Consider the following 27816-nt stretch of genomic DNA (forward strand, 5'->3'; position numbering starts at 1 on the left):
GACACAAATCAGCTTTTTCAAAGGTGTGGAGGGTTATTTGTGCAGAACAGAATTCATATGCATGTCTGTAGACAGTATTTTGCATTGCTCCCGGTTACCTACATTTACAGAGTTGTAAAATAAATTCCGTAAAATCAGAATCCGATCATCTCAAAGGGTGTGCTCTAGATCAGGGATTTGGCAAACTAAACACCAGCACCTGTTTTTACAGTTTCATTAGAACACAGCATACCCTTTTCATGTCTGTATTGTCCTTGGCAGCTTTCTGATTAAAATGGCAGAGCTGAATAGTTGTCACAGAGACCTGATGGCCCACAGACCCTATAATATGTACTGGCCCTTTAAGAAAAAGTTTGCCAACCCCTGCTCTAGACCATGCATAGTTTTCCATGAAAGCACAGTGTTTTCCCTACACTTATTTATCTACTTAAAAAGTTATGTGTTTCCTCATCATAATAATATAAAAATAAAATTTATAAATATAAAACATGGATTTGGGGTCATGTTTTGGCTTTTTCGCTGTACACTTCTAGCACCTAAAGCAGTGCCTGTTACACTATAGACATTCAATTAATGTGTGTGGAAAAATTAATAAAACAAATACGTGTGAGGGTACTCTGATGACTGCGATTTGGAGAATCTTAGATAATGATTGTCAGCTTTCACGATGGCTGGTTGGCAGTGTTAATATTTAGCTATTATACCAAATTAGAGTTTTGCATTTGCCTTTTTCTGCTACAACTACTGAATCACGGAAGTGGAGAACATGGCTCGTAATTTTTATGCGGCAGGATAAGGATCAGTTCCTTTGCTCTGACAGTACGCTCTAATCAGCCAGATCAGAACATCTTGGAGTGATGCAATCTTTGTGTTTGGGAGTGCTGACAGATTTATAAAAGTAATGCCTTGTCCAGAAGATTTAATAGTGATGCTGTTAAGAGGATAAACTCTTTCCTAGAAGAATACAAGAGGAAGATATGAAAGTACAGGCATTTAGCTTTTGTTGGACCCTTTTTGAAATTTGTGCAAAAGTCGGCTTTTCATCTGGGTAACGCAGACTTACCCATTTTAAAGATTGGAAATAATGCCCTCGTTTTTCTCCCTGTGCGTCCCTGTGCTTTTAAGCAGGTGTTGCTGGAAGTGCCGTGCGTGTTCCTAAGATGTGGGTTTGAATCTAGACCGTGACTGGTCCAGTTGACCCATTTCAATTCAAAGCTGGTACTGAAATCCCTTTTGTGTCCACTCATTTGATATTTGGAGATTCCCAGATGTGAGATCTCTCTGGCCAACTGGTGTGTGGTGAAATGGCCCTGAATACACCAGTGTCCATGTTCAGTCCTAAAAGTGGCAAGACACATTTTCAGCTAGAATGCCCCATTTAGGCAGAGTGCTGTTAGACACAGTGACAGAAGTAATTTTGTTAGAAATTCCTGTTTCATAATGCCAGTAGCAACATATTCTCTTGATTGAGGGAGGTAGTGCCAGATGCAAAGAAAACTATCCCCCTGGGGAGTTTGCTAGCATACAAAGGATATGCAAGACAGAACATAAACTGGACAAGTAGTTGCTGAATTGGTGTCTCACTAGAGGAATTTTCAGTGTGCCGTAAGGGAACGGGGGAAGCTTTTGAAGCACAAAACAGGAGAGAAAGAAGGAAACTTTCCAGTCATCTCGTCCAACTCCTTCATTTATAGCTGAGGACTCAAATGATTTGTTCAAGGTCAGATGACAAGTTGGTGGCAGAGCTGGTTTGAGAGGCATTTCTTCAGTCCGCGTTGCAGAGCGGAAACGGCGAGATTTGGGAAGTAGTCTACCCTGGGTCTGAATACCAGCTTTGTCACTTAGGCATTTTGAGACCTTGAGTGGGTTACTTACCCTGCCTGAGCCCTAGTTTCTTGAACTACGGGAGAGGAGTGCTGTTGGGAGGCAGTTGTGTGGGGTGGGTGTATTTATTCCATCACGTCCCATGGTGCCAGGTGCATGTGGACGTTCAGCTGGTGAAGACTCTTAGCCTTTCTCACAGTAGCAAAACTCAGGGAGGCCAGGGCCAGAGGATACTTGGCATTATGTGGACATGGGCCTTTATGTAGCTTTTGGAAGGAATGTACTTTGAGCAAAACAGAGATACTGAAAAGTTTGTGGTAAAATCGTGTGAACTAGGAAAATGATTTTGGAAATAGGACTTGGTATTGTCCAGTCTCTAACAGATCATATAAAACACAGGTTGAGAAAGAGCAGTTGAATGCCATTAGTTTTGCTGTTAATTATTGAAACAGAAAGCAGTGATGAAATCTGGTTGTTAAAATAGGAAGTCTGATTTTTAAAACCGAAGTCCATTTCTATAATCAGAGCATGCTCTTTATAGAAAATGGCACATAGAGAGAAGCAGGAGAAAACTCTAGCATCTCTCCACCGCCCAAAGACAAATGCATTAACATTCTGCTGTATTTTTTCCATTGTTTTAATCTGAAACATTTTTTATGTGGTATCATACGTTCCTTTTTCCCCAGTTAATTAATATTTCCCGGTGTCATTATAGACTCTTGGAGATTAGTTAAAAAGTGGGTTTCATGTGTGAACATAAAAGTATTATATAGCTGGGGCACCTGGATGGCTCAATTGGTTGAGCGTCCGACTCTTGATTTTGGTTCAGTTCTGATCTCAAGGCTGTGAGATCAAGTCCCCTGTTGGTCTCTGTGCTCAGCAGGGAGTCTGCTTGTCCCTCTTCCTCTGCCCGTGCGCGTGCTCTCTCTCTCTCTCTCTCAAATAAATAAGTAAGTAAATAAAATCTTCTTTAAAAAAGTAATATATAGCTATTTTTAAAAATGTTTAAATGTCAGAAAAAAGATGGAAAAAACCAGTCATGGTCTCACTAGTCAGAGACATTCTTGCTAATATTTTGTTATATTTTCTTTGCGTTTGGGAATATCTTAGAGGGGCCATTGACGAAATTTATAGCACAATCCCATAATTAAGTTCACTTAGCTTACATAAATATAAATAGAAGTCCTTCAGGGTGCTGGGGGCTAGGGTGGTAGAGCACACAGTGGCAGTTATGTGGTGGCCCTTCCACATGGCAGGCACATGTCCTGGACTGAACTATCGGGGGAAGAGCCTTTCTCAACTAGGAGAGTTCAGTCCTAAACCCTGAAGGGCCCACTGTATGTGATCAGTTGGTTACCTTTTCTCCTGTGCATGGAGGAAGGTGCTAGATATGTGTCATTCCTGGGAGAACAGAGACAGTAGTCCATTAGTTTTTGTGTTACATGGATGAGATGAGGAATGCCACTAGAAAAAGACTGCTTGGATCTGTTGTTTTCTTCCAAAGCTGTTTCCCCCTCGTATCTCTCTTAGTGTTGCCACACTGAGTGCGATCCTGATTATTTAAGAGATGGGGTTTTTTTGGCATGCCAAGGCCACTAGATGCGAGTCCCCCAGTGTATCTGCCCTGTTCCAACACTGAGGAAAATGTGCTCTTTCACTTTCTGAAGGATATCCCGAAGGGCTTTTCAATTAATGTTGGTTATACTCCATTTAGTCTTACCTGCTTAACTTCAGAACCTGATCTCTATAAGAGAGAGTAAACCAATGAAATTGAACTTCAGAAATATTACGTGTAATGGGTGGAGTAGGAGAAGGAATAAGATTTTAAAAATACAGTCAGCAAGTTCAGAAGGGGCAAGAGGGCTGAGCGGCAGCCTTTGTGAGAGAGAGATGTGGGAGTTCTCTCCAGCTGTAAATCCGAGGGGTGAATGTCCAGCAGAATATTGGCATAACGCCATCTGTAAATGGGGTGGAGGACAAGGTGATCCAGTGAAGGGGTGATCTGGGGGCTCTTAACATAGGAATGTTCAATGAGAAACATTTTACAGGCTGAGGGTCAGAGCAAGCTTGGAAGAGAGTTCAGGGGTTGCGTCGTCAGGCACATCTAGGGAAGGCATGTTTTTAGGGTGTATGGGGTGGAGTAAGATCATGGAAGAAAGGTACCTGCGTGAGGCAGAGGGAGTGGTGGGGTGTCGGACTGCAGGGGAAGATGTCTGGGGTTGAGAGTACGGGAAAAGCTGTTGGAATGAGGGGGGAGGACGGGACTTTCAGAGCTTCTGTGAGGAAGCAAAAGACAAATTTGAAGAAAAAACACAGTTCATTGTAAACTGAGTTCAGTTTTCAGACCAAAGATGCATATTTTACAGATGTCTTGATTCATAATAATGCAAATGGGACATATGCTTAATTTTGTTTTCCAAGAAAAGCATTTCAGAGACAAAGCTAATAAGCCTTTAAGATCTAGAAGGTGATCTTATAAAAAGTAGAAGACTTAATTTTATGGAGAACAAAAGTGTGAGGCCCTTACAGGTTAGTGGAAGAGTAAGATCCAAAGCCTGTGTATTTTCATCACCTTTTCCTGGTGAACAGAAGGAGAGGGATGCAGAGCAGATGCTCCCCACCCCCCCCTTTTTTGGTGAGTTTCCTTTCCAACCCAAGCTCACAGCAAACCTGTTGTAATTGAATTTTATTTTATGCATGAAATTGTTTTATAAGGCATGGTGTGCTGTTCGTAATTTGTCAGTTATGTATTCATCACTATGAAATGGGAAGTGTAGGCAGAAGTCAGGTGATTAATCAAGTGTTCGGTCCTAATACAAACAAGTTGTTTGCATCTTTACCAGGGGGAAATGTGGGCTTCCTATTTTAAGCTAAACACTTTCAGGCAGCAACAGAGTATGTGAGGCATTTTTCCCAACAATGGAAATCCTCTCCATTTCCATTTCTGATGACAGCTTATTAGGTCATAAGAATGGCAGACGGATAGAAAGCATTCATGTGCGACACTCAGGAAGCAACTTTCGGAGCATCCCGTCACATTCTCGAAAGTTAATTTCCGTTCTGGCTAGGCGAGAGGCCTGTCATTTTTGTATGGAAATGTTTGATACCCATGTGACATATGCTTTATTACATTAATATGTCAGATGGTATTTGGTTTTGCTTAAATGGTTACCTGTCTGGCATGCACATTTTCTTGAAAATAAATGACAACTTCCTATTCAGGTGCTAGTCACTCAGTTTGAATCAGATCTTGACCAAAAGACTTGTCTCCCAACTCTCTGGCTGTTAGGTCATCCTGGTGTTTAGCAGCTTGCTGTCTTCTGGACATCATACTTCTTCCGGACAAGACGGAGTTGGAAGTAACTCGAGTATTCCCTTGTCCTGTTGGTGTGGTCACGTAGGCAGTGGTGACAGAATAGAGCAGCCACAACCAGGGATTGGTTTTAGCTTCTGAGTATGCCTGATGGCTCAAATCGTGTGGCAGTTTCTTTGGTTAATGTGCGCGTTATGTACTCTGATTTTTTGGGCGTGTTTTCTCCTTAAAAATAGAAGGCAAGTTATACAAATAGGCAAGAATTTGGGGCCTCATTCATTCAAAAGGCTCCACGTATACAGAAAATAGTAAGAAAGTTCTGAGACTCGCACAGTCCTTACTTTGGCTCAGTGTTCTCAAATCCCAAGAAAGTGTGTCCGTCTCCTGATGCTGTGTTCTCGGGAGTGAGCCCTGCAAGGGCAAGACTTTTGTGTGTTTTATGTTGTGGTGTCTGCTGGCTAATAGGCTCTCACAGAATACATGCTGACATGAAGGAATAGATAGTATTGGCACTTCATTCTGAAAATTTTATTATGGAAAATTTTCAAATATGCATAAAAGAGGAGAGAAAGAGAGTGTACCACCATCTACTTACCTCCTTGCTTCATTATTTTCCGTTGTGGGGGGGGGAGGTAGGGTTGGTTTATGTTACTAGCACTTGAAATTGCTCCAGAAGGTGGTGGTTAAAAATTGTTAAATGGAAATGAATATTTGATCTTCACTGGCTCATATCTTCAGGCTGTGTGTTGACCTGCGTGAAGAACAGAACATTATTCTTGGGTGGAAACAATCATGTGTAAACAATGGTGAGGCATATTGAAAGAAAGATTAGAGCCGCCTGTCTGTCTCTTGTATGTCTGCACATGGTTGTATCATTCATTCACAATTGACTTTACTTTTTAGAGCAGTTTTAAATTCACAGCCAAATTGAGTGGAAAGTACAGAGAGTTCCCACAAACTCCATACACACATTCACGCACAATGCGCTCTCCTCCATTGTCAACACCCTGTACCAGACTGGTACGTTTGTTACAATGGATAAGCCTACACTGACACACCGTTATTATCTAAAGTTGTTTGGGTTCACTCTTGGTGTTGTACATTCTGTGGGTTTTGACAAATGTACGATGTGTATCCACAGTTACGTATCATACAGAATAGTTTCACTGCCCCAAAAGTCATCTTGTCCTCCAGCCTGAAGCTTCAGAGTTTTAACTCACACACGCAGGTGACAAGACAGTGTGAGCTTTCTGAAACTGAAGTTAGCATCCACCCCACCTTCCATAGCTCTTACCTTTGTGTATGGTACCACTGTTCCTTCCGTTCCCCTATCTCCCTTAGTCTCTGCTGCCAAGGATCACCAGGCTCAAGGACGTACCTCCTGAATATTCCTTATATCTGTCTCCTCCTTCACCACCCACTGCCACTGGCTTAAATGGAGCCCTCCTGACTTTTCCTAATTAATTGTAAGCTGTCCTAGCCTGTTTCCAAAGCCACTCCCCTTTTAAAGCCGAATAATCAGATACACAAACGACTGATCCCATTCCCTTGAATAAAACCCTTTAAAGGCATGCCACTCTACTTAAAATCAAAAACAAAGACTTTAACATGATATACAAGGTTTAGATTTGAGCCCCAGTACCTCCCTGGTTTTGTTTATCTCTTGCCCCTGGAAAACCTAAGCTCTTCTCAATTCACTGCATGTAGAAAGAGCTCCCTGATTCCATCACCCTTCTATCTACCTCTTCACTGGCTAAATCCTACAAGTCCTTCACATTTCAACTCAGACATCAGTACTGACTCGGAGCCTCCCACCTGCGGAAGTGACTTCTCTCTGTGCTCTTTTAAGATCCTGTGTACAAGTCCCTTAGCACACGGACTGTCTGTTCCTTTCCATAACAGTAAGCTGAGAAGCGGCAATGCCCAGATCTGAAAATGTCTTTGATACCTCAGGCTTTAAGGCAGGCACATGAAAGATGCCTACTGAGTATTCGTTTAATGACCCAGTCCCCCCAAAATACTCAAACGAAAAACTAGCCGACACAGACTATGTAGTCAAGCCCATAAAAACAAAAAACTTAAGGTGCTATTTTTCCTCTCCTCACTCCCCCCACCAAACCGCATAGCTTTCCTTTCATTCTGAGCGTAAAGATGTTGTTATGTGTAGGGTTTTTCTTATAAAGCTCTCTTCTTTTTGCAGATAGTTAGGTTTTACATGAAGTTTTTAGAATCTCTCCTGACTTCACTAAAAAAAGATTAATGCTGTATACACAACTGCTTCCCTCCCACCATAGCATAGACCTTGATAAGACCTTTAATATTGTCATGTGTACGTGACTCCTGTTTATCATCTCGGTGGGAAATATACATACTTAAACTCTAAAATAAACCTTCTACGTAGGGTTGTAGAAAGTTACCGAAACACTTCATGGTTGGTCACATGTTATTCAATTATGAGTCCATATTGGGTTCTTTACTCTCCTTTGCTCTGCCAGTATAATGTTGTCCTTCGACTTTTTTGAGGGGTATATGGGAAATCTTATTTTGGTTGAATTGGAAATGTCTTTTTCAGGATTTCCTAGTTCCACATGTGGCACTGTGTAGATAAACAGTAACTGCTAAATGGTGGCAAAATATTTTTTGATCCTCTTGGCATAGCACTGTTGGGGTGTATAACCTTGAGAAAAAGTGCACATAGGATTTTAAAACATTTACTCTTCCTTTGTTTCTGCCAAGTTTCCATCCCTGGCTATTTTTAAATATTAACATGCTGTTAGTTTTTACACAGACTTCAGAATAAAGAATTGGAAAGTATAAGAATGTGCTGAAAAATTAAAAATAAATTCTCTTGCCTGCAAGGAAGTGGGATGGAACCAGGAAACTCCTGATGTGGTAACCAGGATAACACACGACAGCCGTGTGTGCGACCCTTGGCAGGACTCAAGTGACAAAACAAGGTCTGGGAGAGTGCTCATTACCAGGTGTGGGACCCAAAAGATAAATACATTTTCATATGGTAAAATTGGCCTCGTGCCTTCAGCACCCCGTGGGGCATGTGTGTGTGCGTGTGTGTGCAGACGGAGCCATCAAGGTTGAGCATTTTTAGCGTGGTGAGGAAATTGGGAGAGGAAGAAGCGGGAAGTGCAGGACATTGACACTGACTCTGGACGTGAGTTCTAGGAAGCCGACCTGGGATTGCAAGGGTAGCATGACCGTAAATATAAAATGGTGACCTGGGTGCAAGGCCAGGTTGTCCGGGAGAGAAGCAGCCGGGGGGGGGGGGGAGGCCCTAAAAGAAGCAGGTGCTTCTGTTTAACTCGCAGTGGACTTTGAAGAAATCAGGGACCATATTAAGATAGTCTTTCCTTTCTCTTGAGAATTTAGAGCATCGTCTATCATTTCATGAAAAGCAGAAAGAAATGTAAAGCTTTTCATTCTACCTTAAATTAGAATTGCTTAGATTAACTATAATACAGTTTTGAATGCTTAAAAGAGAAATTTAAGAGATTTGCTTTATGAAGGAATTTCACGGTTTTGAATAAAATTTTTGCCGTCTTCAGTTGCAGTGGTTCATTTGAGTGTAATCCTGTTCTTAAATTTAGCAAAAATATTTGGTTTTCACTAAGCTTACATGTTCTGAATGCCACCAAGCTCAAAGTCAGTACACCTCCAGGGGATATATATGTCTGGTTTTTAAAAACTAATCACATTAGTGTCCCAGAAGCTTTCTTGACATTCTAGCACCTCAAATAAATACTAATCGTTTCGAAAAGAAAAGGAGTGGAATGCTTTTGTAAGTCTTTTCATTTGGTAAAATCAGGAGACAGGATAGTCTGTCTGTAGGCACGGTCTTTTTGCCTAAGTTTGCCAAAGGGTAATTTCATGATACCAGCTCCTTGCGAAAAGAACTGAAGCGTGTCCCTGTCTTCAGTTTTACTCATCTCTCCAATTTATTTCTGTATGTGTGGTGGGGGGGAGGAGGGCGAGGGAGTGTGATATGTTTTCCTTGCATCTTTCTGATCTCTCCTTCTGTAGCCCAGTGTAGCCTCATTGGCTCCTGGAATATGGTCCCCAGACAACCCTTATTGGGCCCTCTTTCCTAGAAACTCATTTTATACGCCAAATCCAAAAAACAAAGAAAAAAGAAGTGTAAAAATACATGAAAATAAATACTGTAAGCATATGACATTACAAATATTAATCATACAAAGCCAAATGCTTGATGTAGAAACAGCATTAAGAGTTGTTTTGGGAGTGCCTGGGTGGCTCAGTAGGTTAAGTGTCTGGCTCTTGATTTCGGCTCAGGTCGTGATCTCAGAGTCGTGGGATCGAGCCCCATGTTGGGCTCCATGCTGTGGGTGTGGAGCCTGCTTGACATTCTCTCTCTCCCTCTGCCCCTCTCCACCCCCTCCTCTCTCCGTCTCTTAAAAAAAAAAAAAAAAAGTTGTTTTGGCACACATCACCTGTGCATTCTTGTTAGAAATGTTTAACTGAATCTAATTCTGAGAAACAGCCTGTAAGATGTTGAGACCTCTGCAGATCAGCTGGCCTGAACTCGGAAAGCATAAACATCCTCAAAGGCAGGGGAGCTCTTCTGGATTAAAGGAAACTAAAGAGGCATAGTAACCTAATGCAATGTGTGATCCTTCATTAGATTTTCTAAAATAACAGCTTTTTCAAGGTATAATTCACAAGCCATAAAGTTATAGCCCTTTTAAAGTATACGATTCAGTAGTTTTTAGTGTCTTCAGAGTTTTATGTGGTAAACACCACTATCTAATTCCACGTTTTATCACACCAAAAGGAAGCCCCATAGCAGTCACTCCCGAACCTCTCATTTCCCCCTCCCCACCCCCTGGCAGGCCCTAAGCCACTTCTGCTTCTCTGGATTTGCCTATTCTGAACATTTCACAAAAATGGAGTTGTATACTATGTGGCCTTTTGTGTTTGGCTTTTTGACTTTTCAAGGTTCATCCTTGTTGTGTTATGAGTTGGTACTTCATTCCTTTCTGTTGCTGACTGACATTCCCTTCTATGGGTAGACCACATCTTGTTAATTCTTTCATCAGTTGATGTATGTTGGGGTTGCTTTCACTTTGAAATAAATATTGCCGCTATTAGAAATAATGCTGCTATAAACATTTTGTGTGGACATGTGTTTCCAGTTCTCCTGGGTATATATATACTTAGAATTAGAATTGCTGGATCGTATGACAACTCTATGCTTAACTCTTTGAAGAAGTGCCAAGCTGCTTTCCACAGTGGCTTCGCCATTTTACATTCCCACCAGCAATTGATGAGGGCTCCAATTTCTCCACATTCTCGGCATGGCTTGTTACTTTCCGTTTTTCTGAGTATAGCCATTCGAGTGAGTGTGAAGTGATACCTTATTTTGGTTTAGATTAGCATTTCCTAGTGACTGATGATGTGGAACAGCTTTTCATATGCTTGTTGGCCATTTTTATATCTTTGGAGAAATTATTCAAATCCTTTGCCAAGTTTTAAATTAGAGTACTTACCTTTTTACTGTTGAGTTGTTACGACTTCTTTATGGATTCTGTCTTTCCTTTATTGTTTTCCTTTCTGGAATGTAAGCTTTTTATTTTTATTTTTATTTTTTTAAAGATTTCATTTATTTATTTGACAGAGATAGAGACAGCCAGCGAGAGAGGGAACACAAGCAGGGGGAGTGGGAGAGGAAGAAGCAGGCTCATAGCGGAAGAGCCTGATGTGGGGCTCGATCCCATAACGCTGGGATCACGCCCTGAGCCGAAGGCAGGCGCTTAACCGCTGTGCCACCCAGGCGCCCCTGGAATGTAAGCTTTTTAAAGGTAGAGATTCTCGTTTGTTTTACTCACTGCTGCATCCGTGTCTGACAGTAACTGTTTGTTGAATAAATGAATGGTGTTCTTCAGCCGTCTATTCTTATTTCAGAATGAGGCACTAAGATACCAGCTGGAGGCTCTTTGTACGCAGTAGTCTTGTCCACGGCAGTTTTCGTGCTGACTGTTCAGCTAATGACTGTTGGGGGATTCTCAGAGATCAGCATCTGCCTTCGGGGGATCTTTCATTTCCTGCAGAGAAGACCCCCCCCCCCACTTCCTTATGGGAACACTGGGGTTTTAGGCTGGCAGGAGTGGAAGCACAGCAACACATCCGTGGCTTTTGGTACTCTGGAAGATGAGAAAAGGAAGGGGTTGGGGGAGGTCCCGCTTCTGGACACGCAGGCCGCCAATTCCCTGTGCTAATTTCAGCCGCACGGTGCAAGTCACCTGTGATAGGTATCCTGTCTCTTGCCCTGTTCACTTTCTCTGGAGAGTTATCCTCTGGTCTTCTAAAGGGTGGTGGGAACTTAGGTGTTCATTGTCTCTATCACCTCCCCTCCATTCAGGCCCGGTTTCCCAGATGAATGGAGCCCCGAAGTCCTGGGTCTCGAGGGCTCCAGGGAAGAATCTTCTCTCCTTTTTCTGCAGACTCCTGCCTTTCACCATGTTAAATCCCTCAACTACTGCATTTTCTTCTTTTGTTCTTTTCGTCTTTGGAGGTTAATACCTTTTTATATTGATGGACTATGAATTTCGAGTAGGCTTGGGAGGGAGAAGAGATAAAAACATACAGTTAGTGTGCCTTTATTAACTGAAATCTCAGTGGTTGTTACGGTTGTTTTAATTTTGTATTTAGATGTTTGCTTGAGGCATCCCGTCTCCCCCAGAACCTGGAGTATAGGCATTCCATCTTGTGCTTATTTGAGCTCACAGAGCCTTGCATAGATTAACTATGGTTTGATTGGATCATTGTGAGACAGTGGCAGGAGCATTTTTTCCGCTTGGTCTTATTTTCTTATCATTTCATTTCAATGTCTAAAACTGCTTTTTCAAAAACCAAATCAAAATTGAAATCATGGTCGATAGTAATTTCACTCCTTTTTGAAATAAACCTTTTAAAATGTTGAAATTAAATTGCGCCTTTGCTAATCTGATTTTTAGGAATGAGAAAACAAAGTGCTAGGAGTACCTTTAAATGACTCACAGTTACTCACGCAAATGCATGTGAACTTGGGTGTGCAATTAGGCAGCTCATCACGTTGCAGATGCAATTACACGCCTAAGTGCATGGCCACTCCCTCGGCTCACCCAGCTGCGTCTCTTGTTTCAGGCTTGTGATCGGTTATTATTAAGCCCCAGCTGTCAGAATTTGAAAGTACATGCTGGTGCTCGTGGTGCTTTTCAACCAATAAGGGAGGAGAAGTTCGAAAGGAAATTTTCCTTTGGGTGTATGTATTGAACAGTTGGTCTTAGTTGGCAAAATCCCATTCTGCCACTAGAGATACAGGCTATATGCAGTGAGAAAAATTAATCATCATCATAGTGGTCAGTGATGTTTACAGTATAATATACCTCCATTATCTTCAGTCTGCAGTTCTGAAATCCAGAAAGCCCTGAAATTGTTTTAATAATTCATTGGTGGGAAAACCTGACTTGACTTGCTTCATTGAGACTCAGACCTGCCATGTAGTGATGAAGCTCTTTTCAGTCTTTACTTATCCCAAATCGCTGGTGTGAATGTGTGTAGGCTTGTGCTGCGGAAATAGTTACATGTTTGAGTATGGACCACTGACCAGACCTCACCGAAGATTTTATATAATATGTTGCCTTCATAAAATGCACAAAAAATTTGAATTTCAAGTTCTTTCTGGGCCCAGTAGTTTCTGGTAAAGAGTTATGGCCTCATGGTAAGAATAACAGATTTCTGGCTGGACGCGACTTAATTCTTCAGGGGGATGAAACTCCCCCCCCCTTAGAGTCGGTTTACTACTGTGATGATTACTTTTGCTGCTCTTGATACTGTTTTTATTATTGCTCTAGTTCCAGAAGTAGATATTTATATCTACTTTAGAATGTCCTGAAAATAGTTCTGTAACAGAATAATAGATAATTTACTTGGTTGCTAGATAGTAAAATAATTTTATATTCTCGCCGTCCATTGTTGCTTGTAAGTGTAGTTCTTATCCAGCGGTGTCATTATAACGTCAAGTTTAAGTTGAGTTTCGAGGAGTAGAAGATCACTAAAGGGTAAATCGATAATTCTTCTAGCCAAGCATCTTCTGTATAATTAATAATGAGTAAAATATACATTAATTTTGCTAGCATTAAATTCTAAATATTTAGTGTGGCAATTAAGTTTCGAATTTTTCAAGGCCTAGTGCAGATGTCTCCTTAAAAGCTGTTTTGGCTGCCCGGCACCATTTTAAAATCTGTCTGCTATGACGCTAGTCACATTTATATCGTACTTCATTGTTTTCCAAACGCTTTTTACATATATTTGACATTTGGCACTTAGCTTTTGATAAATGCTTAGTGAACCTTTTGAATGAATCAATGAAGCTGAGGAAATTAGGAATCAGATAGATACCACAGAAGTATCATTATATGTGAATCTCCTTTCCTGTTGGGTTTCGTTTTGCTACCTGTTTTTGTAAAGTGGAACTTAATAAGCCTGGAACTCAGTGAATACTTGATGAATAAAAATTGAATTAAAATCTACTTCCTGATATTTAATGGAGCTAGTTTTATTCCCCAAACTTAAGGGAATATACTCAGGTCATTTCTCCATGTGATGTTATGCTCTCTTATATTGTCATGGTTCTTTCTCCAGTTATCATTAAAAAGATATCCTACTTCACACTATGCCACAATGCATTCTGAAAATTTTGTAAGAGGATATTTTTACAAGTGAACCGTTTGTACTTGAATACAGTATATACTTCTGTGCGTGCTAGTATCAGTTGAAGTTTCCCAGCTTACAAACCCATTTTCGTTCAAAGTTATTTATTGTCTGTTGATAGAGTTCTACCAAATGGAGTAATTAAGAATTTTCTTAGTTGCTAAAGTTTTTTTTAAGGCACTAAAAATTCAAGATAATAATTTCAGGGAAATACAAATCATAACCACAATGAGATAGTACCTCACACCTGTCAGAGTGGCTAAAATTAACAACAGAGGGAACAACAGGTGTTGGCAAGGATGCAGAGAAAGGGGAACCCTCTTACACGTTGGTGGGAATGCAAACTGGTGCAGCCACTCTGGAAAACAGTATGGAATTGCCTCAAAAAAGTTAAAAATAGAACCACCCTGGGATCCAGCAATTGTACTACTAGTTATTTACCCAGAGGATACAAAAGTACCGATTTGAAGGGACACATGCACCCCGATGTTAAAAGCAGCATTACCAACAATAGCCAGTTATGGAAAGAGCTCATATGTCCATCAACTGATGAATGGATAAAGAGGTGTGGTGCATGTATATTCACAATGAAATATTATTACTTAGCTATCAAAAAGAATGAAGTCTTGCCATTTGCAACAGTGCGGATGAGCTAGAGTGTATTATGGGAAGCAAAATGTCAGTCAGAAAAAGACAAATACCATAGGATTTCACTCATATGTGGAATATAAGAAACAAAACAGGTGAACATGGGGCGGGGGAAAGAGAGAGGGAAACCAAGAAACAGACACTTAACTACAGCGAACAAACTGATGGTTACCAGAGAGGAGGGTGGTGGAGCAGGGGAGATGGGCCAGATGTGTGATGGATTGAGGAGGGAGTGCCCTTGTTGTGATGAGCACCGGGTGATGTATGAAGTGTTGAATTACTATATCATACACCTGAAACTAACATTACGCTGTATGTTAACTAACTGGAATTTAAATAAAAACTTGAAATAAAAAATAATAATTTCAAATTTAACTGCTGTTTGTTATTTTCATATATTAATGGTAGGAAGATAATGAGATTATTCGGTTGTGTTCAGTAGCATTAAAGTAAGTGGAAGAAATGAGATTTATACCGACTTAGTGGTTTAGTTCTTTGTCTCTAATAATACAAATAATACCTCACTGTTGCTATTTTAACTGTCCGTGATCTGTTAAAAGCCATCCCTTTAGTAAATCTTCAGTCTTTATCTCTGCCCCAGCCCAGCTCTGGCTGTGGCACAGTGGTTTCAAAAGTAGAGTGGTGGGAGGGCCATCCTCTTCTGTGGACTCCAGGAGAATTTTAATATTCATGCTCTTTTCTCCCCATTCTGTCATTTCTGTCCACTACTGGAATATACGAGAACTTTGGGTCTTAAAATTAAGCCTGTATAAGTAACGTCTTAAAGGTAGTTTGTAGCCATAGAGGCAGATGATCTCGGGCACATAGCATGTGTTTTCATGTATTTTAAAATTGGTTCCTCTGTTCAAGTGGATGAGAGCAAGCAGGTACTTGGCTGCATTGGAGTTGAGGCCTTCCCCGGGCAATGTGATAAAGCTTCTTTCCCATTTGGGAGGACCACCTGTTTCCATCTAGATTGGTTGGTATGATGGTCATTAAAGTTGCCGAAGGGCCCACGGGATCCCTTCATAGCAGGTGGTTGAATCAGTTTCCAGTTCACTGCTGTGCTGACCTGTGGCTTCAGGAAATTCTTATAAATTAAAAGTAGAAGTTCATTAATAGATAATAGAAGTTTAAAATAGAACAGTCTCCACTAATTTTCCGAAACAAACAAAACTCCTAAGGTACATAAAAATGTAGATAAAGGAACAATACTCAGTTGTGGCTGAAGTACAGAATATAGCAATATAATGATGATACAGGAAACCTAGGAGTTTTCGATAGAGTAGTAATCGTATTCCAGTGGTTAGAAAGGATGCTTTCTTCAAGTTGTAAAGCCTGGAATTTAGGAAGTAAATTAACATATTTTTAAGGACTAATTGAAGGTTTAACATATTTTATGAGTGAGGACAACAAGGACTTTTTACACATTAATTAATGTTGTGGTCATTATAGGTACCTCAGAGAGCTGTGCGTGGGGTTACACCCTCCTCATTGGTTAAGCCGACCACCGCTTTTGCAACCTTGGAGGAAAGCTGGAATGTAGATAAAACCTGCAGTTTAATGCCAGTTCAATCAGTAATTTCGACTTTGTTATGGTTGTTCTGATGTTTCTTTTTTTTCCCTGAAGAGGAACTAGGGAAATGTGATTAATAAAATCAACCCACTAGATTTCATTTTGTTTTTGATGGAAATATTTCCTCCTGTAAAATTTAATGGCCATGAATTTGATTGCGGAGTTTATTTACCGTAACCAGACCTGTCCCCTGAGAGGCAGTTTAAAACAATTCCATTAGAATCCAGTTAACTAATCAAGACGAATGTTGTGGAACATTGTAAAAAAGGACTTCTGGAAAAGTCCGTTCGGATCCGGCCTGATATTTTGACATTCCTGCTCTTCGCCCCCAAGAAAAGTCAGTAAACATAGTATAATCTTCTTCTTGTCTTTGAGGCCAGTGGTTTATCGCTGATTGAAGGTTTTTCAAAGTGAAACTGCCTCATTACGAGGTCTTTTGGTCCCCATCGCCCCCTCGCCTGTCCCCCTCGCCCAGGAGGCAGAATGGTCTGACTTTCACCATAAAGTGTTCTCATATCCAGTAGTTTTATGGGGAGGTATTTGGTGCACCAGAACCTTTACTTCAAAATAATTGCATAGATGATGCTTATATGAAACTTCTTGCTAGGACTCCTTTTATGCTCTTTAAGCATAGTTTGTTTTTTAAATTTTTTTATTTTTTATTTTTGTATTTTTTATTTGAGAGAGACAGATAGTGACGGAGAAAGCAAGAGTGAGTGCAAGCAGGGAGGAGAGGGAGAAAAAAGCCTGCTCCTGTTGAGCAGGGAGCCGGACGTGGGTCTCGATCGGGGGACCCTGGGATCATGACCTGAGCCGAAGGCAGACGCTTAACCGACTGAGCCACCCAGGTGCCCCTAAGCATGGTTTTTCATGTCCCTGAGTGCCATAGGCTTTGGAGTCAGGGGGCGGGGGGAATCACCCCTTCTAATCAGGCACAATAATACTGCATTAATATGGCCATGTCTGACATTTACCTGTTTTTGATGGGAGATGGTGTTTGGCACCTTTTTTCTTTGTTACAACTCTCTTCCTCCCACCTCCCTTCCCCAAAAGGTTTAAGCTGGATTTAATAATTTCCATTATGATTTTTGTTTTTCTCCTGTTTGATTACTATCACAATAGACAGGGAAGCAGTCATGGGAAGTTCCATTTTGTCAGAGCCCGGGCTGTTCCTTGTGAAAGCCTGCAGTTCAGGGAGGCTTTCGGCCACATGGCCCTCCTGCTGAGCAGCATTGCTTCCTCTGGGATAAGCTTTGACCTCGGTGGGTGAGACCTGGAAGAGATGTGTATCAACAGCAAAAAAGTAAAAAGCAGCCACGGTATTTTATGGAAGTAGCTGGATTACAGACTGCACTCTTCCTATTTTATTAGTCATAAATTCTGTTCAGCTTTTATTTCTCACTAACTTGGGGGTCCTGGCGACCTTTTAGTTCAAGTCTGAAGGATTCTATATACAGAATTTTAATTTTTAATGAATTAAATGAAGTGGACCACGTAAGCATATAATTATCAAGTAATTAGTTGAAAACCCCTAAAAAGAAGGTGATTCTCATTTTAGACTTCCGTTTGTCACGAATAGCAAATTAAAAAAAAAAATCTTTTATACCAAATGTGCTTTTATAGATTTTAGTAATCTTTTGAAGAAAAGAAGTGATAGATAAATGGATGTTGTTTTAAGTACCTGAATTATTTGTATTTTGATAGTGCTAATGTAAGAATATTCATTAATATCTTTGCATCCCAGACAGATTTTTCCTTTGCAGGCCTAAATTTTTCCTACTTTATTTTCTTCCATTATATACTTGTTGATCATGCATATTGCAGTTATTTTTTGATACTTCTGATAGGAACAAGGATTTTTAAACTATATTTAAGAAAATCTGGTGTAAAATAACTAACTCTTAGTTGATGTGGTGAGAATGTACTGACCTTTCATGTGTGCTGACCTTTTGATCAACACCGGTAGGTTTTGGGTCCTGCTCCCAGGTGGTGTTCGTTCCTGGACAACTTGACAGAAGAATTAGAAGAGAATCCTGAAAGCACGGTTTACGATGATTACAAATTTGTCACCAAGAAAGACCTTGAAAATTTAGGTAAAAAAAATTGTAAAATTTTAAAAAGTTATTTGGGGGTTGAGTGTTGAACGTTAGAGGTAGTCGAGTCACATTTATCTGATTTTCCAAATCTTTTCTTTCTGCCAACTCAGATATTAAACTTGGTATGCATATTTTCAAGTTTGTAATCTCTGCTTAGAGAAAAGGTTGATCAATTCAACCTACTGAAGCTTTTTTGTATCTTAAATGAGGAATAATTTTCTTTAGCATACTAGCTATGTATAGAAAAAATGTCAAGAAAGCGATGATTTTCTTCAAGGACTGTTTGAGTATAACGTTTTGGAAATATCCCAGAGACTGCACATAAATGATTTCTGGCTCCCTTTTTTAGTTTGCTTATAGAAGACCCCATCCAAAACTTAGGAACCCGACTGAATCCTCAGATATGTAGAACCTTATAGTTACTTTAGGCTTAAAGGTCACAGACCAAGAAATGCCTTTTACCAGCAGCCAACACTTGTGGGGCTTATCACGTGCCAGGTAATATTCTGAATGTTTACATACCACTCTTAATTCTCCCCACTCGGTGTAGTGGATATGATTATGATGCCATTTTATAGATAAGGAAACTGAGGCACTAAAAGGTGACACTAACTTGCCAAGGACTTGAGTCATGAACCTGAGGGTTGGGGTTTACGCCCAGCGCGCCTGCGCTTCACCTCGGCCGCCCCGCCCCAGGGGAAGAGTGCATGTGTCTCAGGTGACGGTGCTACTCTGTAGGATAAGGAGGGGAGATTTTGCCGATCTAGTTCTGTCGTTGGAGAAAGGCTGCGCAGGAAATGGTGGAGAGTGGGCAAACCCTGGGGACCCTTCTCCAGGAGTCCAGGCAACCTAGCTGTCTGTGGGACAGACAGATACACGGCAGCAGCTGAATGTTAAAAGAAAATAGAATCATGTCGTAAATAAACTGAGAGGTCCTTGACCTTTATTTCATAGCAGTTAATCCAGGCAGAATGCATTTTCTACCACTTACACCAGAACAGCGCTTTACATTTTAAAGTTTAAAGAGAAAAGACTTGCCGTCGGCCTTTTAAAAATGATGCCAGGATGAAATACAGTGAAGTGGGATCTTCCTACTGACGCGCCTTCCTGAATGTCTCCGGTGTAACTTTTACACTATGCTGTGTCACACTCACCTCCATTCTTAAATCAGAGGGTGAAAGTCATTGCTATTTTGCAGGGTTTTTAAAAATACTGTGTTTAGTTCATTTTGGGTGCTCGTTTAGTCTCTTTTACTGTGTTTATTTTGGGTGAGAAAGGCAGTTATAAAGCATGGTATTTCCCAAAACATGTTTCATGGAATATTACTAGTGCTAGAAGGCTGGACAGAGCGCGCCATGGCTAACACCATGGGCGTCAGGGGGAGACTGACAGGTGCACGTCCCACATCTGCTGCTTTGTATCTGCATGACTTGGCCAGTTTACTGAACCTCATTAAGCCTTGGTTGTCTCATCTATAAAATGAGACTAATAATGGGAAAGAATATGCCCTTCCTACATTATTGTGATAGCACGCTTTGTGTTTGGAAATTATGGGACATAATGCCGCCCCCCCACCACCACCACTGTTCCTACCTGGCGGTGTAAAGTTGGCAAGTCACTGTTTGATGCCAGGATTATTTTTTAAATTGAACTGGTTCATAAAATCCAAAAATCTGAAAACAACTAGTATAAAGAATCCTTCTTTGCCAGTCTTTCATAGTTCATAAGGACTTTTTCATCATTTTCATGCTTAATATGACATATAAAAGAAGAGGGTGATGCTGCTTAAAGTAGATTTTCTCCGTACTTTGTGAATACTAGTGGTTCTAGTCCTTATAGTTTTACTCCAAAGTGAAATCTTATAATCAAATACAAATCAGAAGTGAAATCTTACTATAATCCAAAAAAATGGTTTAATTGTAATCAAGATTTCATAAGGACCTGCTCTTTCCTGATTAATTCCCTCCAGGGCTCACACATCTCATCGGGTCACCTTTCCTCCGGGCATATATGCATGGATTTTTCATGGATATAAGACTCTATCACAAGGTAAATAGAAGAGTACACTTATTTTAGGTGATTAATGAGCCATTTCTTCTCTATTTACTTGCATTTTGCAGAACATGTTTATGATTTATAAGAGATCTGCCTGTTTGGCAGAATAGTCATGGTATCGATGAAACATGCTATTAAATATGACTTTTATTTTTGAACTTTTTTTTTCCACTTTGAAAAGGTGAAATTGATGGTAAATCCATTTGCTTATGAAGAATACAGGAAAGATAAGATCCGACAGAAAATAGAAGAAACCCGTGCACAGAGAGTTCAGTTAAAGGTAGATATTGTGCTCTACTCACTATTGAGTTTACCAGAAAATACTACATTTTCATTTTTTGTGTTATTCCTAAGAAACCTGCCATCTATTTCTTTGTTTTCCCATTTTTCGTTTACATCTTTTACTAATAGTTTTGATCTATTTTATTGGTCATGAGGGAGGATACTCTTTACAGTTTGAACATGATAGATTCTATGGCAATGATTTTGTGGGAAATAATGCCAGAGGGACTGATCGTCCGGCTCTTCTAAGAAAATGTGACGGAATTTTCGGATGGGTTTTCAATGTTTGAAGTGTTGAGACCTTGATAATCCCCATTTCTTTCTGACATTTGGCAGTATCTGAGGCTGTGTGCTTGGGTCCTGGTCATTAGACTAGGTCAGGGTCCAGCAAGGAATCAGATCACCTAATTCTATTAATAGAATTTAATGTAAAGAATTGTTAGCCAGGTGTTAGTGAACTGAGGCAAAAACCATAAGGACAGCGATGGAGAGGCGTGGCTGCAGGAAGCAGGGGGCACCTCAGGGCTGGGCAGCACGGAGGAGGCGGCCCTGAGGATCTGGGCCTCTGGGGAGACTGCAGCTGGTGCTGGCGTCCTGGGGTTAGAGTGAGTCTGCTCCTGGAAGTGTCAAAAAACCGCTCTCTGGAATCCCACTCTCTGCTGGAACCACAGTTTGCTGCCAGGGTGAAGAACTGTTTGTTGACTTGCACTGCCGGCCCAATGACAGGCAGACAGGGAAGCCAAGTCCCCTCTGCCTCCCGGTCTCCCTGGCAGCCCCACTGGGTTATGCCTCACTACCAGGTGACACACTCATTTCTAACTGGACATTGGCAATAAATAGATACACACGTACATAAATATGTACGTATACATATATTTATACCCGTAAATATACATCTATGCACACACAGTACCAAAGACTAGTGACTGGTTTTCCCTTTTTGCAGATTATTTGTGAAGTTTTCGAGGAGTGTTGAATGTGTGTGTGTTGGCAAGGGGGAGACTAGGATGTGGAGTACTTTTGTCCCATTCTTTGCATTACTTGCCGAAGTTGTATTTCACAGTGGAACATAAAGCACTAAGTGGAAAAGGACAATAAAGAGCTCACAACTTTTTCCCGAGAGTTGTCAGACTCACATCTAGAATTTCCCCGTAGAAATTTGCTGTTTCAGGAGCAGCGAATAGTGCATTTACCGTTATAAGAAGCATTGCAGGGGTTCCCTGAACCCCAGCCAGTGGCTACAAGAGCAGTTAAACACAGCTTCTCCCAGCTCGCTTGTCAGTACGCCAGGAAAGAGGTTGGGTGAGGGCAGGTACTCCCAGCTGAGGTTTTCGTCCCATCGCGCCCACCTGATAACATCACGTGTGTCCACATTATTTCCTCCTCTGGGGATAATGAAATTTCCAAAATAAGAATTGGAGGGGCGCCTGGGTAGCTCAGTTAGTGAAGCGTCTGACTCTTGATCTCAGCTTAGGGTCTTGATCTCAGGGTTATGGGTTCAGGCCCTGCATTGGGCTCCATGCTGGGCATGGAGCCTACTTAAAAAATAAGTAAGTAAGAAATTTCCTGTTTGTGAAATTATACTCCTTACAGAACTATTAACTTTTAAAGCTAAAATGTAGGTATTTAATGCACCTTTTTTTTTCTTCTGCTAGAAATTGCCAAAAGTTAACAAAGAACTGGCACTTAAATTAATTGAGGAAGAGGAGGAGAAGCAAAAATCTACCTGGAAAAAGAAAGTTAAGGTAAGATTTTATAAGGCAGTGAAGACATTGATAAATTGTTTCTATATTTTCTTAGTAGTAACTTACAATTATCTTTTTTCTTTCTTCTTGAAAAATACATGTAGCTTTTTTTCCCTTCTTGCTTATGGGATAGTATATGTTCAATATGCGAAGTTTGGAAAATAGAAAAGAACATGAAGAGTGTGACTTATTTAATTCTACCTAGAGAAAGGCATCATTAATATGTTAGTGAATTTCCTTCCTGTTTCATTTCTCTTAAATTTGGGAGCTATAACAGTGAGATAATATTGTATATATAAGATAGTTATCCTGGTCGTATAAATAACACAAGTGGTTTCCCATTTCATTAAATATTCTTCATAAATACTTTTGAGAGCTGCATGTATTGCTTAAGGATGTATAATTTATTTAATCCTTTTGTTGTTAAATATTTAAATTTTTTATTGTTTTTCTTTGTTCTGACTAGATCTGTTTATAATTCCAGAAGTAATTAATTTTTGTTTAGACTTGACGTTATCAGGCGTATGCACACTTATGTGTAACTGCTTCTTACCTTCCTTTACTAATATGAAATGGATGAAGATCAGTCATGAAATAAGTAAGGGTTAGTGTTTCATGTCGCTGATATTATCAAGATGGGGAGATTTTTCTACTTTTCCCACGTAAGCGAGGACTTCTCATCATCTGCTTAGACGAGCAGGCAGGCAGGTCATCAGGCCTGGCTCTTCACTCAAATGAGTTATAAAGATCCGCTCTCTCAGGAGCCCGAAGGCCCCGACTGCTGTGAAGGGCCTGACCCTGGAACTTCGGGCCAGCTGTGTTATGCTCGCAGGAGATTTTTGTTTGCTTGTTTATTCTTTCTCTGTTCTCTTGCTGGTTTCTAACCAGGTAAGTGAGTGTGAGATAAGCCAGCTCTTTGTGTGTTTATTTTTGTTCCTCTCCCTTCCCTAACGCCTGAGGACTGCAGCTGAAGGGGCATGTTTCTCACTAGCTTCTTGCTCGGTGACTTGGGCGTTACTGGGGCATAGTTTTTTCTTCTATCACATGCAAAGATAGGACCAGAGAGGGGTGTTCTTGGAGTGCTGTGATTTCTCAGTGGAGTACACACCACTCACTGCCCTCTGCCTCCTCGTCCTGGCTGCATCTTCCCATCCTGGTCTAGTAGGGTTTTTAATGTATTACTTAAATCTTGATTTTAGAAGCCTCTCTTAAGTAAATCCATAGATGACTTTTTTGTTTCCATTTTCCTTATGTGAATAGTGTACCAACATGGAAACAATTACTTAAACATATTACATACATTTATATCCAGGTGCTGTGTCTGTGGCCCCTCCTAATTAATTCACATCAGGGCATTAAGTGTGTGCAGGGATTCGATGGTAAAGTGCTTGAACGGCGGTGCTTCCTGCTGTGTGGACTCTCAGAGTGTTCACCTTGGTTTTCTTGTTAGCCCAACCTGAGGATGTTAGGGAGGTCACTTTTCAACTTCATAATGTCGTTTTACAGTTAAATGGAAGCAGTCTTTGGATTACATGCCCTAAAGCTTCAGGGGGACGAGTGTGGGCTGGTGTAGGATGCAGACGTACGCATTCCCATCTACGTTTTATGCTTATGAGTCCTCACCTATAATGATACATACCTTAATAGTACAGAGCGTAAGACACTTAAATTGTAACTTCGATTCTTGTGCAGTATGGTGTACCCAGTTCAGGAGCCTTTTAAAAAGGCCCTGATGTTTATGAAGATGTGGGAAAGGTATCCTGCCCTCGCCTCCCATCCCCTTTCTTTTGCAGACTTTCACTGGGGTTAGGGACAGCCAGAGAAGGTTTCTAACACAGATGGCCCTCCCTGTGCACAGGGTGCAGGCCGGTAAAAATGACTGTGTGAGCTGAAAATGCACAAAGTGATCTTAGTAGTCAATGGGAAAAATCATGATTGAGCATTTGAAAGTTTTTGTCAGAACGTTGATGGGTCATCCTGTAAAGAATCTTCCATCAGGCTACGTCCTGCTTCTGCAGTACTGGGAGGAACAGCTTTCAAAATTCTTATCTTCTTTCATCAAACAGCATTGTCTCTTTGGCTCCTGGAAGCTGGAAGTGCTATCTTTGTAAAAGCTATGTCCCCTGATAAAATTCTGCTACAAAGTGGTATTTGTAAAATGTGTCCCTGATTTGCTTTTTGGTAGCTTGCTGTCCCAATTCCGGGCCTGTCATCAGAGCTCGGTTTCTTTCCAACAATACTTAAAGTTTTTTTAGAAATCTCAGGCTGTTATTAGACAAAGTTTATATGATTTATTTTTTAACATTGTTATCTAAGTAAAATGAAGACTTTAAAAATCACTCACGGATTAAGGAAAGAACCCTTCACAATGTAAAGAATACTTGAAAGAATTGTCCCATCTATCAGCAGTTCGTTAGTCTTGCTTTTGAACTCAGTTCTTCAAACCCTAAGAGCTTTAATAGCTCTGATGACTTCTGATGTGAAAGCCAGTATGGTTTAGTTCTGCTTTGGCCCCAACTGGAGTTTCTTGGAGGCAGACAGTGAAATCTGTTCCCGAATATTGCTGCCACTTTAGTAACATCATTGAAGTGTAATAAGGTTTATTCTGTTCAGTACTGATGCTGGGCCTGCAGTGCGAACAGACCCACTCTCTAATGTCAAAGAGCATTATCTGGACTTTATTCAAACTTAGACATTTGGTGGTATTAATTCTAATTAAGAGCTGATGCATTCACTCTTGCACCGAATCCGTATTGCACTCCTGTGTGCACGGGCATCTTGGAGAGGCATGGCACACTGGTGATTCACTGGGTTTGAAAGGGTTTGAGCCATTTTTCTTACAAGTGTCATTTCCTGGCTCTTGGCCTCTTCTACCAGTTCTTCATTGCTGCCTTGGAGTCTTGAGTCTTGTATGAACGTCCTTCTCTTGGATTCAGCTCAGTCGCGTGTGGTCCTGCACAGCATCTCCAGGCCGAGTGTACTCTCGCCTGGGCCATGCATGGAGAGATGTCTTAGCCTGCGGGTTTATTGGATACCATTAAGAGTATATTTTAAAGTAATAATTCATCTCTCTAGGGAAAAGATAGAGCCATGCATAGACACTGGGTTGGATCAGATCAGTTTCAACATGCCAAATACTCTTTTTAATGTTTTTTAGTACCAATTAAAGATTGTTTTTGGCTTTTATTACAGTTTTAAACACGTGGTTTTAAAAACTAAATGTTTCTCCAGGGTTTGTTAGGAAAGTTGGCTGTCCCTCTGTCCTTCTCTCCTGCCCCCACCCTCGCCATTTTCACCTGTCCTGAGACAAACACTTTGGCCCTTTTAGCGGATTATTTTGGTGTAAAGCTCCAAGTCTCTTAATACTGCCTATAATGCTCCTTCTTGGCTTTAAAATGTCAGGCCAATCATCTTTCATCTTTTTTTTTTTTTAAAGATTTTATTTATTTATTTGACAGAGATAGAGACAGCCAGTGAGAGAGGGAACACAGCAGGGGAAGTGGGAGAGGAAGAAGCAGGCTCATAGCGGAGGAGCCTGATGTGGGGCTCGATCCCATAACACCGGGATCACGCCCTGAGCCGAAGGCAGACGCTTAACCACTGTGCCACCCAGGCGCCCCCATCTTTCATCTTTTGATGACCTTCCCTCCTGATAAGTTCTGCAGCTTGGGACAGTCAGCGTGCAGCACTTACCTTGCTGGGGCTATGAATGTGCTCTTCGCATTCCAGGTGGAGTCAGGTGGCCACCTGTGATTACGTGTCCCATCCAGCCTCTGTCTTCCATGGATTTAGTGGTTGGCTTTTTGTTTGTTTTCTATATGGTGATTACTGGTTAGCCCTCAATCCTTTGCTAGTTGTCTAACTGTCATCTCAAGACGTTTCTGTGAATATCGGTTAGTACATTAATTTTTCTTTTCCTGACGGAGTCTCTGCTGCATGTGTCGGCCTCTTTGCTTTCTGGACTCGCCACCTCCAGGTGCTGGTCCACAGTCAGCATCCTGGGGACACACTCCACCTCTGCCCTGTGTGGGATGCAGAATTAAAAGGACCTTTCGTTTTCTGAAGGAATATTATTTCTAATCCAGACAAGCAGGCAGTCAGTGTAAGGGTATAGTGAAGACATTTTCAGACATATAGGTTCTCAGCAACAACCATACATTATGTGCTTATTTTCCTCAGGAAGTTCCTTAGGATTTTCTCCTCCAAAATAAGAGAGTAAGGCAAGGAAGAGGAGAGTCCAAGGAAACCCCCCACGGATCGCTCAGTGCTACGCTGGGGCTGGTCTTCCCTCCGTTAATCCAGCCCACAGTGCCAGCCACCACGTGGGTCCATTCAGTCCAGAAACTTAGGCGCTGGCAGATTTTCTTGGAGAAAAAAAAATTTTAAGTAGTTTTCCCCTGCTGTGATCTCAGGTCATTTGTTTATATTTCAGAGTAAAGGATCTAAAAAAGCTTAATGGAAGCTCTGAGATGGGGAGACAAGGACTAACCACTCACTATGTGGAGACCCAGCCAAACTGTTTACTTGGAGAAGCTCCAAATAGCAATATCTTTTTGGCCTTTCTCTTGGCTGGTCAGATTCCCTGGCTTGGAGGGTGATGGCCCGGCTCCCAGCATTCTGAGAGCTGTCGTCACGAGGGCTTGGGGTGTGGGGGCGGGGTGACATTGCAGCCCTCAGTGTGCAGCCTCTTCTTGTCAAATGCTTCCCGTGCCTTCAGGGTGCTGCTGCCCCAGCGGGCACCTCTTCCCCTCCAGGGAAGACTCGTGGGACAGGGCGGAATTGAGGTCTGCCTTTTCTTCTTTCCAGAATCTCACTATTCCTGTTTCCTTTCTTGTCCTCCTTATCCTTAAGGGTCGTGTCTTTTTAAAGCCCATTTTCTATTGCTTTACTGGGGTTTTAGCAGAGATTAGAAGGAGATGCTTGTGTTCCGACTACCATCCTTACCCAGAAGTCCGCACCACAGACATCTAACATTAATTTCATAGATATCATAGCATTGAAGGAATTGACTTGTTGCAAATGTTAAGCATTCCTTGTATGTTACTATGTTGGGACAAAATATTCATAGTAAGCATCCCACTCATATCTACAGATAATACTTCTTTGCAGTAGGGCTGTGGTAGGAACAGTGCTTTGAGATGTTTTTCCAGATTTGAATGGCAGGTATGGCATGTGCGCATGTGTATTTCTAGGGTAGCTGGCTGGCCAGACACTTCTCCGTTACTGGAGAGCATCACTGACTACGTCTGATCCTGCTCCCTTTTTTAAGTCAGCTGTGAAAACAAACAATTAGACTAGAAAAAATCTCCAAGGGAAATATTTATATAGCTAGGTCAGAAGACTTACTATTTTATAGTTGTTCATCCAAAACATACTTGTCTTTAGGCAATTTATTTGTTTAAAATTAAGAAAAAAAACTTAATACTAGCAGCATATTCTTTTGTAACGTGTTTCCCTATTACTAAATGTGATTATTTAATAAATACGGTAAGAATTGATATAGCCGAGCTTCCTCCTCCCGCTTGAGACCGGGCGTGCTGTTCCCAGGCATCT

The 27816-nt window shown here is 41.1% G+C and overlaps 1 protein-coding gene across 8 annotated transcripts in view; it reads left to right on the plus strand.

Annotated features, from left to right (window-relative positions):
- The window catches only part of NOL10 (nucleolar protein 10), a 102339-nt gene that overhangs the window by 40208 nt on the left and 34315 nt on the right, over nt 1–27816 (plus strand). For all 8 annotated transcript variants that reach the window (XR_015725346.1, XR_015725347.1, XR_015725348.1 and 5 more), the window contains 4 exons: nt 18052–18178; nt 20151–20230; nt 20418–20516; nt 22174–22263. Coding sequence is in view for 2 of the 8 variants with exons in the window: in XM_045775962.2 (XP_045631918.1) it covers nt 18052–18178; nt 20151–20230; nt 20418–20516; nt 22174–22263 (396 nt within the window). In the remaining 6 variants the exon portion in view is untranslated. The remainder of the gene's footprint in view (nt 1–18051; nt 18179–20150; nt 20231–20417; nt 20517–22173; nt 22264–27816) is intronic.

This window comes from Ursus americanus, chromosome 7, assembly GCF_024610735.1.
Source record: "Ursus americanus isolate L20-20 chromosome 7, mUrsAme1.1.p, whole genome shotgun sequence".
In the NCBI taxonomy this organism is placed as follows: Eukaryota; Metazoa; Chordata; class Mammalia; order Carnivora; family Ursidae; genus Ursus; species Ursus americanus.